The sequence below is a fragment of the Acanthopagrus latus genome, chromosome 1 (genome assembly GCF_904848185.1).
Source record: "Acanthopagrus latus isolate v.2019 chromosome 1, fAcaLat1.1, whole genome shotgun sequence".
In the NCBI taxonomy this organism is placed as follows: Eukaryota; Metazoa; Chordata; class Actinopteri; order Spariformes; family Sparidae; genus Acanthopagrus; species Acanthopagrus latus.
Genome location: NC_051039.1, coordinates 4,423,449 through 4,442,215, shown reverse-complemented (window position 1 = coordinate 4,442,215; position 18,767 = coordinate 4,423,449). Strand labels below are relative to the sequence as shown.

Sequence of the window (18,767 nt, the reverse complement as noted above, 5' to 3'; positions counted from 1 at the left end):
ATGGGACCTTTACTCAGTTCAGAGACTCAACCTGGCAACCAAAGTTTTCTCTCACACGTTTGATGAGCCAAAATCTTAACGTAACCGAACCACAAAGGTCCTGAAACTTGATTTTAAATCATCTGGTACACATACCCAGATTTGTTTGCATTTTCACGGTTGTCTTCAGTGGCAACTGACTCAAGTGACATCATGTGAGGCAGTTTTTCAGATTCTATGCGTCTCCTTCTGGAGGCACAAAACGCCTTATGCAACTTTTTTTCTCACATAAGTCGAATAGTCCTCAAGACTTATAAAGATGCTATGATCTGTACAATCCACACAAAGACAGAAACACTCACACACACACATACACATGCATCCTGACGGGTACATAACATTCTGTATACATAGTTTCCTCCCTGACAAGTGCACACAGACACACACACACACACACTATACAGTACATAAACACACTGAGGATTTACTGCGGACCACCAGTCGTAAAACACAGACACCAGAGTTCATCATAGCCCGCTTAATGTTGCACCATTACCGTTAACGTGAGTTTGCCACATCTGGCGCATCGCCGTAAACTCATCCCAGCGACCATAAAAATCTGATGAATCGAACCTGACACCTCGCCGGGTTTCGCTCGGCGCCGCGAAGACATCTGGCTGCTTCTCGCACAGTCAACAAGCAGATTATAGAGCTGTTTGTTTCATCTGCGGCGCAGACAGTGACTGGGAGTATCCACAGGTTCAGTGGTAGTAGTAGTAGTTACCAGAGCTGCCATGTTTGATGAGGTGGGAGTGAGAACATCTTGGCAGAAACAATCAGTTAACGCAACTCTGAAATTAGTGGATTTTGAGTTTTTGGAGCAATTAGTATTCATGGAGTGTTATCATGGAGATTTAATATGTGTATACACTTAAACAGGATAATGAAAGACTGAGAAAAAATAACATTCCCTTTACACATTAACAGGAATAACAGAGGAATATATATTGAGCCTATAGAAGGAAAATGAACAGGCACGAATGTAAGTATAGGATGTTTTTCTTCAGAATAAAATGCCTTTTTTTTTGCGACTATTACACATTAGTGACTGTCTAATGTTTATATTTGCTCAGTAAGTGAAAGTTACTCTCTGTGCAGTTCAAACTGCAGCTGCACTCCAGCACCACTGTTAAATCTCCCGGTGTTGGAGGTGTATTCGATGGCTTGCCAGGTGGTGTGTGTGACAGTGCGCCGGGTTTGCGTTGTGTGTCCTGGATTGTATCCAATCTAAGTCCATCTGCAACTACATAAATATCATCTTACAGCTTTAGACCAGCCTGTTTACTACTTCACATGTTTCTGCTCGTTTGTTTTGGTGCATGAAAACTTTCAACATAAATAAATGTAGAGTGCAGAAATTCAGCTCGTTTCATGTGAATTCAGAGGAATGCTCTCGTTGACAAAATGGTTTCAGGTGTGTGAGATAATTAGGTGGTTATACTCATTTCAGCTAGCTGTGTGTGTGTGCGTGTGTGTGTGTGTGAGAGAGAGAGAAAGTGTCCTCTTGCATAATACATCACTTGACCTTACAAGACAACAGATTTGACCCTTAACCTCTGACCTTTGTAAAGGTGGATACATGGATATCCCATGTGTCACGTGAGACACAAACACAGTCATCGACAGCAAACCTGCCACAGACAAACTTTTTTTAATTTTTTTTTTTTTAAGAAAACACTGATGCACCTGTGTGACTGTCGAGCCACGACGTTCAGCCCATGAAGATCCAGGGCTGATGTGAAACAGTGTTTTTTAAAAATGCTGCTATAAAAAAAAAAGCTTATTGTTTGATTATTTGTCTTTATCTGAGCATTTGAAGTAAGCCAGACAACATATTGCACACAAGGCTCCGCTCCAAGAGTGGATTTTTAGTTATTAGAGCTGTTACAAGTGTAAAAGGGGATTTTGATCGAGGTTTTTTTTTTTTGTATTTGTTTCTGTAATCAAACCCCGGAAGTTCTTTATTTACTTTGGCTCTGTGTTAAAATGATTACATAATGTTCAATCCATTATTACTCACGCGGTGTGCAAGTGGGAGTAAAATATCATAAGACACAAGGAAATACAATTTGTGTTTGTGTCTTGTAACATGTTTGTGTGTCTGTGTGTGTGTGTGTGTGTGTGTGCGTGTGTCTGGGTTTGTTCGAGGCGTCTTGTCTGACTGCATATCAGTAATCAATGGGCTAATGTATCATATACAGGCGAGTGAGAGTGGGAACACACACACACACACACAGACAGACAGACACTGTGTTTATGAGTGTGTGTTTATGACTCATGCAGCTTACAGATGACAGCATTGTTACTCCATCAGTCTGACCATATGCTACGACTAAGACAAACTCTATAATTGAGTGGCGGCAGCAGCTTCACCCTGCGTCCCCACTGAGAGCAGCTCGGTCGATCCGTCACTCTGCTCTGACTGATGGAGGGGCGGGACCGAAGGCTCCGAACGGCATCGATAGACCTTTTTACACAAACACGGCCAACGTCTGTATGCTCTCCAGTCGTAAGGGTTTAGAGTTTCTGTTTGTGATGAGGAAAAAGCAGATGTGTCCAGGTTACTCCAACACACAGACAGTGTGTGAACAACACATGGCTCCTGAGTAAAACAGCCAATTAAAACTAGGATTCCCTGCCTTCAAACCACTATGAAAAGATGAAGGTTATTCTCACTTCACACGACTTTGTAAGAAAGTTAATTGTTGACGTCATTTCCAATGGTATCCTACCCGACATACCAACCCAAAGTGTCAGTATTTACCTTCAACGCGAGGCCAGGAAGATCTTTTCCTGACCCTAAGCGAGAGTTTTTTCTGTGACTAAACTTCACCAGACTTTAAGCACAGCGTTGCTACAACATAGAACCAAAAACTGTTCAATATATCTGTGTTTTGCAGAGACGCACGTAGCCACCATTAATTCTGGTGACATGGTTGGCAGGGGGCCTTTAACGAACCTTGTTGAACCAAATTTTAGCAGCCGTCGAAACATCCACGTGTCTATCTATGCAGAGGGAAACATATTGTACATACATATTGCCCACACACACACACACACACACACACACACACACACACACACACACACACACACTGAGCTCCCTGGTCATTCCCGTTGGCTCCTGATGTCTGTAGGATTAGGGAGCAGGCGGCCTGTCAGCACCTCTCCCACCAGGCGTTAAACAGACTGTGTGGAGGTGCCAACAGCTCTCTGCTACACCACGCTCAACCTACTATACTGTAAAACAAAGAACGTGACATACTGTTACTACTCTAAAACACCGGACTCCACTGTGAAACGCAGCACATGACATAACTGTTATCATGGTGGAAAATCACACTATTGCGCTGTGACTATACTGCGAGACTGTGGCTCTCAGTGTAAATAAATAAATCCGAGGGGTCACGAGATAGTTAGAGAAAAATATACACAACATGCTGTATTTGTTTCCTCTCTGCTTTCCCCCATCTATTATTAGACAACTTATATATTCAGGCTTCTTAAACCTCCTCTTGAAAGTCTTTGGTCAAACGTGTCCACACTGAAGAAATGAAACGGTACATGACGTGATTCACTATTACTCCAGTGTAAAGTATTAAGTCCCCATGCTGTTAAAACACGGTGTAATTTACCAACGCTGATCAAATTAATCGCTGAATGAAAATGGAATTACAAGTAAGCACTCCTTGTTTGTTCACGAGAGCTGTTAACATTGCTCATAATTCACGGAAGAGATTTAGTTCGATTTGTACACAAACAAATGTGAAGTTTCTTTTTCGAGGACGGGCTTTATTTTTCTGCATAAACTGAAGATCCTGTGGGGGGGCGGATATGGAAATCTGAAATGGGAACCCACAGGCCCAAAATACAGCAGAGAACAAGTCAAGATTTCATCTCTTTTTTTAGTTTTGAGCTGATGAAACATCTTGAATATTGGAGTGCGAGTCCTGTTTTATTTGGTTAGGACTCTTGTGACCTTTTAAACACCAGGACTTGATTCAAATCTAGTCCAGTATCTCCAAACCTTTTTATGCAAGTGACTCTTTTACAATGACAGTCACAGGTTGCATATGTCTATCGATGATGTCCAGCTCAACTCAAAAGTGATTCCTTCCACACATTGCATATGTATTATTGCTAACGTGATTGTGGAGACTCGCACATGCATATGTCCTAACTAGGTAAATACATACAGTGTTGTAGTGTGAAGCTTAGGACACCTGACTAAACCTAAACATAATCTCTATGTATTCAGTATTTATACAGGAGAGTTGAGGCTAAAAAGAAATCCCAACAAAAATGTATTCCATATACCAGCAGCAACATTTTCTCCAGCGTGTTTTGGATCCGACAGCCTCTAGCATCCAGTTTACTGCTTTCTAGTCTACAGTGAGGCTGTTGACTAGAAAGCACAATCTTCAGATTTTCTTTTTCTTTCTTTCTTTTTTTTTCTGTTTTAATAATAGAACGTGCTTATACATTTTTAATCTGCATCTGGATCATAATACACACAGTGAAAAACAATCATCCGATACATGTTGTGTGATGGAATACTTTTGCCGAGCCCACGAAGCGAGTCGTCGCATTTTTTAAAATATTAAACGTGCTGTAAACGCTCGCTGTGTGTTACGACTGTGTGTCCTTGTGTCTCCGCCGCACCTGTGACTATGTGTGTGCATGTTCCTGCATGTAAATGTGCCCTGTATCCTCCTGTGTGTGTGTGTGTGTGTGTGTGATTGATGTCCCTCCTGTGGTGCAGAGCCGAGTGTGTGTGTCAGTCCCAGGTGTGTGTGAGTGCTCGTAAACAGTCTCTTTGATTGAGAGGCCGTGATGCCTGTTTGACAGGCGGCCTTGTGCGGCCAGCCGAGCGCCGCATCGCCACGGCGTCATGTGGCCGTGGATACTTGGCGCCGCCGCGGCAGAAGACGAGGGGGGCTGCCGCAAATCGACTGCATTAATTAGCTAATGAGCAGAGGGTCATTAGGGATTTAACCACTGGGTGATAAAAAGATAATAAATATGATGTATATGTACTGAAAAAACATAGCAACTGACACATGTACCATCTCATGTTCAATAATTAAATTGATGTTCACTACACTGGGTTACATGACGCTGTGGTGTCTGACCAGAAAAGTGTAACATCTTGGTCGTCTGTGCGAGCGGCTTAGTGTGACACATATCTATGCTATGACCTCCGGCAGCCATTATGCGGGGGCAAAGGAGGAGAACATTAGACGACATTGTATAAAGACATGGGGTCAATGTTGACTCAACCTGTGTAACACAAGTAAGGTAAATAACCAATGTACAACTATTTCACAATGTTAACCACGTGATGAGAAAGGTCCAGTACTTGTTGCTGGTGCTCTCCTCAACCATAAAGGTATGTCAATGTGGGACCAGTTCAGTTTGTCGTTTTGGGAGACACAGTCGATTGACCTTTTCAGTCATTCAGGAGGAAGGACGAGTCAGCTTCACTGTAGAGTTCAAACACGACAGATGAGAACTCAAACATCTTTAGATCCAATGGGACTTTGACCCATTCTAAGAAAAAGGTTTTTCCTTTAACGTTTAGCTCAAGGAGAACACAAAACTAAGGCTCAACTGTAAAGTTAGCAGCTGAACCCTCACAGTGAGTGACTGAAAACGTTTTCGTCCCTACGTGTCTCCTGTACCATAACATAAAAATGTAGGTCTAATGTAGATTTTCTCAAATAATCAAATAAAGCAGCAGCTCTAACATGTTCCTGTATCTATTTCTGTGGCTCCTCTTTCTCTTCAAAGGCTGAAATAACAATAAATCAACTTAAAGACTGCTCTGCTTCTAGCTGTCATCAAGAAACCTCCACATCTCAACGTGTGTGTGTTATAGCTCAGGGAAAATGAGTATTGCTCTCAAACTGTGAAATTACCCAGGGTCCAAAGGTGAATTATTTCCCATCCAAAGAAGATCACGTGTTTTGACAATCCAGGCCACTGCTGCTTAGATGGAAATTATCAAAGGTGGTGAGCTTTTCAAAGGTTCAAAGGGTTCAGATGTCTCCAGTAACAAAATGATTTTGAGTGTGATGAAAGCTAAAATTGAATGCGGCTACAAACACACACACACACGGCACACACTCTCAGACACTCACACCTCATTCCCAGAAACATATCTCCTGTCACACACACCTCGCTCGCTCTCAAACCCGCCGTGATGGAGATTAATAGCAGCATTTAAAGCCTGCTGAGCTCCACCTGTCAAGGCTGGGGCCCCCAGGGCAGCTCCGGTCTGTGCCTCGGAACGAGAGACTGTCCTGAGGCAAGATCCATCACGGGAAGACCACGACAGGCTGGATCTCTGGAGCCAGCCTCCACAGCTGGACCACCGACACAGGGGCCATCCGTCCAGGCTGACAGGCACACAGTGCGAATCCATCTGGAGCAGACTCGATAGCTGCTGGATGGAGGAGCGTGGGGGTCCAAGGGGACGTGTGATGGCTGCATGGATATCAGACCGAGGCGTGTGTGTGTGCACTTTTACACAAGTCAATACCATTTTAAGAACAAATACACAATCACAGAGTTTAAACTGTATGTGTGATTGATTGAGATAGATTAAGAGATGTAGAATGAGTTCTTTTCTATGTTAAGGGACCCAATACATCGTTTATCCATGTACACATCACCGCCTGTGTAGGTACCATTGTTTAAAACTACAAAAATAAAGTTCCAGCACCACAAGATTCAGTGTAAAGTCAGTTTTGTAGTCACTTGCTGAAACTTGTTGTTTGGTTTGGGGTTCGTAGTTGTTTCCTGTTTTATTTTGTGGATTATATTCTCGTTTGTCATCTGTTACTGTCAGTAATGTAGTATGCTCTCTCTTCAGATGGACTTTAATGAAACAGTAAACTAAACTCCATATTTATTGCCATTTAACACTATAAAAAAGTCAGAAACTTACTGGACTACTACAGGATGATAAGCCTATTAAAAGTTACAGATGTTGGGTCACCAAAGTCATTAAAAATCCTTCTCTCGAGACCACGAATGTCAATTTCATGGCAATCAACTGAGTAGTTCTTTAGTGACTTCAATCTGGACCAAAGAGATGGAATGTCTCACTGACCAGCGTCACCATCACTAGAGCCATGCTACGCTAGCATGCTAAAAGGAAGAAAGAAAGAAAAACAGTGAAGTGTAAAACGGAATATGTTGTGATTTGTTTCCCTTACAAAAATTAGTAATTATGGTGTTCATACAAGACTATTCTCCAGTTATATTTGTTATAGCACATTGTGAGTACTGAGCACTATCTGTTTGATATGACTGCAATAAAGAGATGTCATGCTGTTGGGAGGAAAACAGCAGTAAACACCAATAAAGAAAATCACACCCAGGCAACATATTTTCAAAACAGAGTGTACGATTTTCCAGCATTTACTGGCTGTTACTGCAAAAAACAAAAAAACAAAAAAACAAAACAAAACACATTCCTGGGCCGAGACTTTACATGATAAAGGAAAAAAAATAATAATAAATAAATTTAAATAAGTTATGAAGCTAAAAATAATTTCAAACAGGTTTTTGCTGGGTTCCTGAAGAAGAAGAAGAAGAAGAAGACGAAGAAGAAGAAGAAGAAGAAGAAGAAGAAGTCTCCAGGAGTTGGGCGGCTGCAGCACATTGACGGCTGAGGTTTGACAGCTGCCGTGACCTGTCAGTCACTTCTATTACAGTATCAACAACAGCACGCCCACAGAGCGCTGCTGGATGCTGACTGTTTGCCAGCCTCAGTGCAGAGGCAGAACAATGGCTCTTATTTCCTTCCCCAGCACTCCTCCATCACACACCATAAATAGCGTGTTAGATCTTTTTGAATCTTAATGAAGGGACTGTGGGTTTCACCTCTGCTCTGCTTGAAGCCGGCTACTTGTGATGTCAAAAATGTGTGGAAATAAGACATTTTGTCTTTCTTGAATGTGAAGGAGGTGATGGTGTTCAGATGGCCATTACATATATCTCCATAATGATAAATGTTTTTCAGCGTCTTCTCTTCTAATGATCTACCATTATTATTGAAATCAAATGCTTAAGGGCTTTCTAACGACAGTTTTAGTCTGTGAAATGCTCACAAGGTTGGATAAACCCTTAAAAACACCAACTGCAACAAAGTGGCAATAGAACCAGTCACAGTAGTTTTTTTTTTTTTGCATTAACTTCTTAGTTTGCTTACAATAATAATAATGCAGAACCTCTGCATCACTCATGAGCTAACATTCAATTCAAATGTATTCTTTTCACAGTGTAATCTTTAAAAGTGAATCTCTGATTCATGCAAATCATGTTTGATACTTTCAGGAATACAAATTGTACTTAAAGTATCAAAAGTGCAAGTAAAAGTAAATAACGCATACATCTACATGCATGTAAACATAGATTTGAATGAATTTATATATTCATATATATATATGTATTTATGCTGTGATGCAGCATGTAATCTACAAAGTAACTAATAACAGAAGTTATAAAATAAATGCACTGGAGAAAAAAAGTACAACATTTGTCTCCAAAATGTAGTTGAGTAGAAGTAAAAAAGTGGCAGAAAATGGAAATACTTGTAGTATTTCAGAAAAAAACTTGAGGAAATCTAATTAGTTAACAATCACTGGTTTCACTGGTCCCATAATACACAGTGGGAGGATGTGTCTCTTTTCACACCAAATGGGCCTCTCTAATGCCTAACAGCAATATGATACACAATAAATGAATGCTGTCATGAGCTAATCTCAAACATTATCGTTGTTGTAGCTTCTATGATAACTGCTTTGTTAACTCCTTGAATGTGATTGGATAACAACGTGCAACAAAAATAATAGCCAAATAAAATCTGTGTCTCCTGTAACTCTCCCAGATGCACAGATGTGGTTGTTATCTAACCAAGGAGACTGAAAACCCACCAGAACAGGAAAGAAAATTAAAGGTGATTATTAGTCACTTAAAGTGCCGGCTGTAATTTGAGGAGTGTTAACAGAACTATCTCCTCAAATCATCATTTAATTTGTCTGCATTCTCATCACCAGAATTGTTTCCTATCTGGCAGCCCGCAGATCCCACATCACACATAATCACGCAAATTTGGAATAAATCGGCTCGTAATAATCACTTCCAACCCAATCATATCACGTAATGAAGCCTCAGATAAAGCACCAGTTTAAGTTTTTTTGCAATCAGATTACATGTAATTTGTAATTAGTCTGACTGGTTGCTTGATATGAAAGATCACATTTTAATTTTTTTTTTAATTTTCCCAAGCAGATTACTTCGGTAATCAGATTACATGTCATTGCTTCCCAATCCACTGAACCACTAACTGGAGCTTGAGATAAAGAGCTGGTGTGTGTGTGTGTGTGTTTTTCTTCGTGTGAGCAGCTTGTTTTTTTTTTTTTTTTTTGTAATCTGATTGCATGTAATTAGTTACTCCCCATCCTGGCGTATCACTAGCCAGAGCTTTCAATAAAGAGGCAGCGTGGAGAGGCTCTGTTGACGATCAGCACCGCAAAGCTAACGGAGCTGATGGCTATTAGCATAATTAATGTCATCGCCGTAATGCACTCCAACTCTCAGACAGCCTGCCTTACACACACACACACACACACACACACTCAAGCACGCACACACTTATGAAGACGCCTAAGCATGAAGCAGAAACATAATCAAATCTGCAACATGTAACTCAAGGCTTCAACGCGAAAATGTCATGTGTGATCTTTCCGGTTTTATGATGCTAACGTGTCACCGGGATGACAGAACCACAACAGTCCATCACTCATTGGTATCTGCGAATCGTGTACATAATGTCCCGAGCATTAAAATAAAAGCACACACTGTGACGTATTATGTTAAAAGCCGGGGCAAGATAGGTTAGATAGAACGTAGGCCTGTGTGTTAAAGATAGCACAGGATGCCTGAGGGGGTGTGACAGAAAACCAGGGCTGCCTGCTCTTTCTCTCTCTTGTTCTTTTTTTTCTCCCTCTTTTTTTCTCTTTCTCAACACCTCCCAATTTCTCTCTTCCTCTCTCTTTCTCCTCTCTGCACCACGCAGCTATAAAGCAACTGTAGCTCTGAAGGCGAAGCACACAGAGAGCGAGCTGGATCTCTCTCAGATTCATCTCTGCTCTTAACCATTTCAAATCTCCAGTGCCAAGGACACCGAGTGAGCTTAGAGTGTGAAAAGTAAAGCCACTTAGCGGGGAGAATAAGCATATCACATGGAGTGAGTTGGCGTGGCTGCATTCACATCGACAAATGTGTTGGGGATGTGACACAATTTTGCAACCTCTGCCAAGATTTCATGTTCTCTGTCTTAAGAAAAATAAACACATTTTGTCCTTAGACTCACAGCAAACTAGCAACCGAAGAAGTTCCAAACTTGCAGCAATGAATTCATTCCCGTGACCTTGCCTTTAGTGTGATTACATAACGCGGTCACATGGTTGATCACAGGTAGCTTTCATCACACCTGCACCAAATTAGTCATTTTCAATGGAGCTCGGAGAAAAAGCAGTGATGTGAAACACGTTTGCATGCTGTTTTTTTTTTTCTTCTTTTTGAGGTAATTTCAAACGAACAGGGCTAATCATTGAGAAGAATGTTTTGGATGCAGGATGAAAAAGAATGCGGTCACGAAGTGCAGGAGAAAAGAGCAAAACTCATTTCTCTTGAGCTAAATAAAACATGTTTTGTGGGTCTCTTTTTTCTCCCGCTTAAAAAAAATGATTATCATTAGTTCTACTTCATTCTGGGTGATGTAAGTGACCTGATGAAAGAGCCTGACGTCCAGCAACTGTCTCCTTTCTTCTCCTTCCGGCATTTTTTTTTTAGCACTCTATCTACATGGCTAACATTGACATCTTATTGCTAATGTAATTTTTTTTTTTTTTTTTTTGCAATTACCAAATATTGAGGTTTCACTGAAGAAGCAAGTTCTTTCCTCAGTGGTCAAGCAATACTAACCAGTGAGCTATAATATTCCTTTTGCCCATTGGCTTACCCTGATATTCTTGGCTAAAGCCTTCCCATGTCCCTCCACAAGTCTAAACCCAACAAAGTTTTATGAACGTGTGCCAGAAGTCAGGGCCTGATGTTAGACTTGTTAAGGTGTCCCCAACATCTTGTCAGCTGTGGTGATGTGAACACAGCTAAGACTGTTTCCTACTCTATCACTATTACCTCCACTGTGTCGGCTTTGTGTAGTTCTAAGGCCTTGTTTTAGGCAGGATGCAGAGGTTAGTCAGGGACATTGTAAAAAGCCTGGGCACCATCAGTCTTTCACTGAGACAAAGGTATTGCCAAGATATCACTCATAGAGTCTGAATTTTTACTCTATGAAGTGTCAGTTTAGAAATGTAGGAGCAAGGCTTTGATCAAATGTTCGCAATATCTAACCTAAAAATGTAAATCGTAGGCTACAATAAATTGAATTTTATGCAGAAAAGGAAGCACACCACATATGATGAAAAATGAGTTTGCTAAAAAGATGTAGGAGGGATGGAGGCCAAGATTTAGTACTTAGAAAAGCTGACAAAATGTATCTACAGTACTACTTACTTATTACTATTTAAATAACTGTCAGCCTATCATAATGTTTCAGCTTCATATGCACATTGTGACTGTGATAGCTGCCTTGTCACCTGTCTGAACCTGAAAAAGACTCACCCAGGACAAGATTAACCAGCTATAAATCCAGAACAAGCAAACAAAACATCTGCTTAAAGTTATCTAGGTATAATGTGAAACTGTGATGTGAATTGACAGCATTGTAAAGCTGGAGCGCGTATGTATAACCCATGTTTGGGTTCAACCTCAACCACCCAACTCTACATGATTTAAGTTATTGTATGAATTAAGCGGTGCGATTACCGTCCAAGACAGAGTGACCTGACATTAAATAGACACTAGCTCTTACTCATTACATTTCAGTACATAAATGTGCTTTACTTGAACTCCATCTTTTGACATTTTTCTAAAATGTCAGATCAGGAAATACAGTTGGTGTGTTGTCAAAGAGCTTAGTGTCTCTATTACATCTCTTTGTTTCAACATCAGGTTAGAAAAAGAACCAGCTGCAGTATCGATGTAGAGTAGTTGCAGAAAATAAATATATATAGTGACTTCTGCTATACACGCCACCATAGTTCGATGATAGCTCATGAACTGAGGTGAGGAGCTTGATATAGTTAATCTACCCACACACATCTGAATGTAACGGTGGGGCCTTGTGACAACGGATAACCAGGTGTGTGACAGGATCAGGCTGTGTTACTCAGCCAATGCGACAAATGTGAGGTCACAATAAGAGAGAGTCGCGTCACAGCGTCAACACCATGACTGGATATGCATGAGTGCACACACACACACACAACACATCCTCGTTTTATCACTTGTGGGATTACATAGACTTACTTTCATTTCCTGGAAACTAACCCATAACCTAAGTCTTCATCCTTAAATATAATGCTTTACGTTAGAGGTTCAGCATTTTAGGTCCCCATGAAGCCGTTGGACTTCCCTCCGTGAGTGTGCTCTCGGATCTGGGAGCCCACAAGTATAGATAAACAAAACTGCAAACACACACACACACAGAATATATGATACATAACACACAGTACGTGAGTAATAGGTGGGTGCTTACAATGACAGACATCTTCCTATAGAAAGAGGTTTGACTCAGCATTGTGTGTCCACGTCATAGAAAGTTCATTTTGATGTATTTAAAAATCCCTAGATGGCAAATCAGAAGCTACAATCTCACATATTCATAGTGCAAACACAAAAATGTTAGCAAAAAAGTTGGAAAGTGGGACAAAAGTTTTACACAATATGGCGTTAAGATCGAGATCAAGATGACACGACAGGTTTCCTGTGCATGCGGCAAGTACCAAAAGACGACAAACTGAATCATCGGAGGAAAAAAAAAAACAAATTCACTGAACCTATGTCATCAGTACAACAAATCAAATGGATTTGGAAGTGTTTAACGTGATTCAGGATGGAGATGGATCACATATGTGTGTGTGTGCGCTTCCGGACTCTCTGCAATATGTGTGTGTATGTTCCTGTGTGTGTGTGTGTGTGTGTGTGTGTGTGTGTGTGTGTGCACTTGTGTATTGTGTGTGCACTTGTGTATTGTGTGTATTGCTATCCTTGTGGGGTCCAGCAAACTTTGCAACATCAAGATTGTTTAGTCGTCTCTGAGAGTCAGAGACAGGTTGACGTTAACTGTTAGTAATATATCTAAGAGCAGTTGCTGAGATTAGGACACGCTCATATCACACACACGGACATAACATTGCACCACACACAACTTGTATGTATTGTATGTAATGTATATAATGCTGGGCAAACTCAGTTTATGACACTTTTAAACCAGAATTAATCTCCCAAACAAGCCTGAGATTCAGCTTCTTGTCAACAAGCCCGGAGGAGTCGAATGAACACAGTGACCCTCCACACAAACAAATAACGTCCTGATCAAGCGCCAACACAAGACTGTGAATGCTGCAGTCAGACCCCAACTTTAACACTGACTAAAGTAAATTGGGTGATTAGGGTCTCTGTAATCTTTCCTCATCTGTGCATTGGACCTATGTTAGTCTTAAACTCTTATTCTATGCAAAATAATGTTCTTCAGTGTTCAGTCTAACCTCATTTGATGGTTCAGCAAACAACTACCCAGAACAATGGAGGTAGCTGTCTTCCGTGAGTTCACCCCCGCCACAGATACAGCAAGGAAGATGCAACACAGAGGGAATTTAGACTCAAATGATGAAAAAATAATTCACTTTGGGTCATCTTTTAACAACATTTATGCATGGACTCGGGATCTCGGATGCTCCTTTCCTACAGCAGAACATTTCAAGGCTAGTCTAGAGAGGAGGACGGATTAGTGAGATAGCTCAACATGCCCTACATAGACTCCAGCGAGGAATATGAAATGAAGGTGGACTTGAGAAATCTGCACCAATCTAAACACAGACCGCTGGACATATTTTCTGTTAATCAGCCATATTCATGACGATAAAGTTTAAAATGACAACAGTGGCAACAAGCATATAGCAGGACTGACGACCATTTGAGTCAGCTGTATAACTTGCTGGACCATCCATGTCCTCTGGGGTCCGGTGTGGTTGTTAAGCTAAGTGAGCCAAGCCGATCTCTTCTAGGACAATTAATAGGTCAATCTACACACCGGCCATGACAGACTACAAAAACAACAACCCCGAAACCCTGGACAAGAAGGTTTCAAATCAAGGTTAATTCTCTGGATCATAAGATTGCTGCAATTTTAGATTCACAGGTAAACTGTGAAATACATGAGTGTGTGCCCAATTTGTGCATGAACCCGAAGGACTTGTAGTACTTTGTCTCAGAAGTATGCAGCAGATAGATAGATAGATAGATAGATAGATAGATAGATAGATAGATAGATAGATAGTGAGAGCAGAGGTGTGTGTAGGTTAAAGAGAGAGTTTTCATGAGTGGAAATGGATGCAGAGGACATACAGAATAGTGTGGGCATGTGAGCGTATGTGTAGGCATGTGAGTGCAAATGCAGGACTGTGTGTATGTGTGTGTGTGGGCATGTAGGAATCGATCTGCCTGAGTGTTGTCGGCGTATCTGTGCATGTATATATACGGCATCTTTCGGCTCACCTTCCAGGCAGCAGGTCCTCCAGAGGCCCGAGTGCGTCATCACCTCCTCGTTCTTCTTGCTGGTCTCGTTCTCGTTGGTGCTCTTGATCTTGCAGACGCCGCGCGAGTACAGCCAGTAGTCTGTCCCCACGGCGATGGTCATAAGGCTGAAGGCGGCGAAGGCCCCTACCGTGGTCAGCAGCATCTGAACTCCGCGGTCAAACACGCCCATGTTGCCGCATTCCACGAAAGGGGGGCCCCCTTTCCTCTTGATGTATAGGAAGTAAATATTTGTGAGTTTGCGTCGCCACGCCAGCTCGGAAAACGGGGGGTGGGCGGTGTCGGGCGGACGACGGTAGCGGGGGGCCGCTGGGGGGGCGGGGGAGTTAGGGGAGCTCGGGGGAAATCGTATGGTTGGTTTTGGGTTGGGACAGCAAACAGGTGAAAATTAAGATGAGGGTGAGGTTGGGGGGAGTGGGGAGTGGATGGGAGGCTGTTTGGCCCAACAGACGGGTCACACAGACTTTGGCGAGGATGACAGAACCCTCAGCTACAGAGGTTTCTAAATTCTAGTCCTCAAGTGGCAGTAAGTTGCCCTGCTCTGGAAAAAAAATGTTGACCTAAAAACACAGGCTTCTAGCAGATCCCACAAGAGACCTGGTCTGGGATCTAGGCCTACTTTGTTGAGTTGGAAGGCCTCTAAATGTCAAACTCTGAGAAGAAAAAGGCCGAGATAATGAGAAGATGGAGGATTTTGCTCTGTTTTCTCTCTCCGTGGTCGTCTCAGGCCTGGGTTTGGCTTTCTGAGCTGACTAAAAGAACATGTATTACAATCCTCACAGCTTCAACGGTGATGTATGGAATGATGTGCATGTAGCGCTTGATTTCTTTTGCTTCGTTTTTTTTTTTTTCTTTCCCACACAGGCCGTCACACACACACACAACCTACGCTGTCATTCTCCGGCTCACACGCAAACACAAACACACACTCGCTCACACAGCCAAACTTTCACTGGCACACACCTGTACACGGACGAGCACACGCATGCATGCAGTGTGAATTAATTCATACTGAACAGGGATGAAGAAACACCGGGGGTGTGGGGGTGGAGGGTGGTTAAGACTAACACAGTTGGCGGCCTGATTTCTTTAAAATGGCCCCAAAAGAAACAGAAGAGGCAGAAGCAGAGACCTCTAACAGATGATGGCACAATTCAGGATGAGATCTGTCTACCTTGATGCAACCCAGTGGATCAGTGAATTATGGAGGCTCATCACAGGCATTTTCTGAAAGAATCAGGCTATCACATGTATTCAGTGGGAAGAAGGGTGACGGGAGACAGGCAAGACAGACAGGCAGGGCCCAAAATATGTTGAGAAAAAAAAAGAGAAAGAGGAAAGGAAAGGACTGGATGTGCTGAAAGAAAATGAAAGAACAAATTCAAACCAGCAGAATCAAATGCTCCCCCCAAAAAATCAAAGACAGAGTGATAAATAATGCCAAATAATCAGCCGGTACCATGACTGCCATGAAAACCAGCCATTCCTTAAAGAGATGAAGGAAAATAAAACCAACCAGGGACGATCAACCCCTCTCTCCAAATTAAAAAAAAAAAAAAAAAAAAAAAAAAAAAAAAAAAAAAAAAACCCAAAAAAGGAGGAGGAAAAAAAATATTAAGTTAATGAAAATCAAACGACAGCCTGCTTAGTTTTCCTTTTTCCTAAAATTCTGATCCCCAGTTTCCATATGTGGTCCCTAGACCTTTCTCCGGCGACACTGGAAATCTGCTATAGGGGGATACAGGCAGCGGTACCGACGGCACACCGCGGAGAGAGGGGCGCATCCAGGCGGAGAGGCCGAGCATCACCGGTCATGCAGCCGGTCGCAGGAACGAGGAGGACACGGAGGGATGGACGAAGCTTCCCGGAGCGTCAGAGCCTCTTCCTCCAGCATCCAAACGATCCTACACGGTTATATCACGGCCAACCGGAGCACAGCGAGCGCACACAGACACACACACAGCCCGTTTACTGTCATCACATTCAAAAAAAAAAAAAAAAAAGAAGAAAAAAAAAAAAAGATCAGATACCATCAAAAGGACTGATCATTATTAGTATTATTGTTTTGGTTTTGCCGAGGCTGTCAGGCGTGGGGATAAAATGTGCGCAAAAAAAATAGATATATATAAAATTTCAAGTCGAGCAACACACCAATCCTTTGGTTTCCTCGTTTTTCTTCTTCGCAGAGCTGAGATAGAAGTGGAGAGAGGAGAGGAGGAGGAGGAGGAGGAGGAGGAGGGGGTGGATGATGGTTAGAAGCAGAGGATGAAAAAAAAATCGACACAACCGGAGAGAGAGCGAGAGAGGAAGAGAGAGGAAGAGAGAGGAAGGGAGAGAGAGAGAGAGAGAGAGAGAGGGGAAGAGAGAGAGAGGAAGAGAGAGAGAGGAAGAGAGAGAGAGAGAGAGAGAGAGAGAGAGAGAGAGAGATGTTCCGTGCGCAGCAGCAGCAGCACTTTACGCAAAAACAAGCGCACTGCAAAAAATGTCCTTTTCAACAAGTCAGTTCATGTAATGCTGCATCTCAGTGTTTCATTTCTCTGAGCGAGACAAACAAAAAAAAAAAACAAAAAACAAAACAGAAAACACAAAAACAGAAAAAGCCTCCTGTGGCTCCGTGGTGACAAAAAAAAAAAAAAGATGCATTCCATCAACTTGTTTGTAGAATTATTGTCTCCAGACTCATTTCATCCTGACGTCCTTTTACAACATATTCAATCAAAGCAATGCAACTTTATTAACACAGCACCTTGCAACTCAAAGTGCTTCACATGAGGCAAAGAAATGCATTAAAAACACAATAAAAAGCCAAATTAAATCAATTGAAACAGAATATAATGAGATTTTTTTTAAAAAAGCAAAACAATCCCTAATCAGGTACATTGCACTTATAGTGCTGCAATTAGATGAAATAATACTCAGAATAAGTGCAACAATCCCCCCCCCTCGACTCAGACAGGATTTCAGTAGCTGCTGCAGAGGTTATGAGTCCCACCTCTACCAGATAGATTCCTCAGCTGCAAATCAACAACTGCTCGTACACTAAAATAACTGCTCCATGTTCCCCCTCATTTAGTACCCAATTACATCACAGTTATCTCAAGGAAACCTGGGAAACTGGAAAATGAATGTTTGGTGTTTTATTTCCCAAAGTCTGCACGCTGGTGGAGACACATACACTCATTATGTATTTCTTTCTTTTTGCTGCCCTGCAAGTGATCAAATTTAAAGATTTATAGTCTAAACACACTGAAGAGCATCCCAAGTGCATGTTTCTAACTCATATAAATGTAAGTCATCGATATATAGAGTATGGTGGCTGTGGACCTGAATTAGAAGCTTGTTAAGGCAGATATTTTTTGCAGTGCAGCTGCCCTAAATTGCTAAATGAATCTGGGGTTAGATGTGATATCTTATGTATTTCCGGTCAGATCAAACATAGCAGTTTGAAAAGAAACATGCACAGTTCGGACTGCTTTTTCACGAGGCATCAGGTGTGACTAATGCTTCATGTTGAATCCCTTTTGGCTACTGAAGTATCCTGCAGCGAGGCCCCGCCCCGTGACCTCCGACCTCTGACCTCTTAGGGTGAGAATAAAAGAGACAATCCTCTGACAGGGATCAATAAGGTGTCGCGTTATTATTATCATGACCGAGTTATTATTTTTCCAACAGACTGACATGTATTTTAATTTCCTGGCGAAGGTGGTGGTGGGGTGGGGATACAAGACACAGATGATGAAAAAGGGGGCGAGCAGCGAGTGTGAAACACCTGACGGGGCGGTTAAGGGCTTGGATGGGTTCAGCAGGAATAGATGGGATGGGCTGTAAAGCTCAGTGATCCGTGCTCTGTATGTTTGACTCTGTCATATGTTTCACATCGCCTCGCCTCGCAGGGGAAGACAATGATTCTGACGCTGTCGAACCCACTGAAATATCCTTTTTAATCATATTGAAACACGTGTTCCAACGATCACACAGACTATATACATTCC

The 18,767-nt window shown here is 42.0% G+C and overlaps 1 protein-coding gene across 2 annotated transcripts in view; it reads right to left on the bottom strand.

Annotated features, from left to right (window-relative positions):
• Nucleotides 1–16,942, bottom strand: part of LOC119028451 (voltage-dependent calcium channel gamma-2 subunit-like) — a 62,024-nt gene extending 45,082 nt beyond the window's left edge. For both annotated transcript variants that reach the window (XM_037114456.1, XM_037114463.1), the window contains exon 1: nt 14,737–16,942. In XM_037114456.1, coding sequence (XP_036970351.1) covers nt 14,737–14,947 — 211 coding nt within the window. In that variant the 5' untranslated portion in view covers nt 14,948–16,942. The remainder of the gene's footprint in view (nt 1–14,736) is intronic.
• Nucleotides 16,943–18,767: the final 1,825 nt, after the last annotated feature.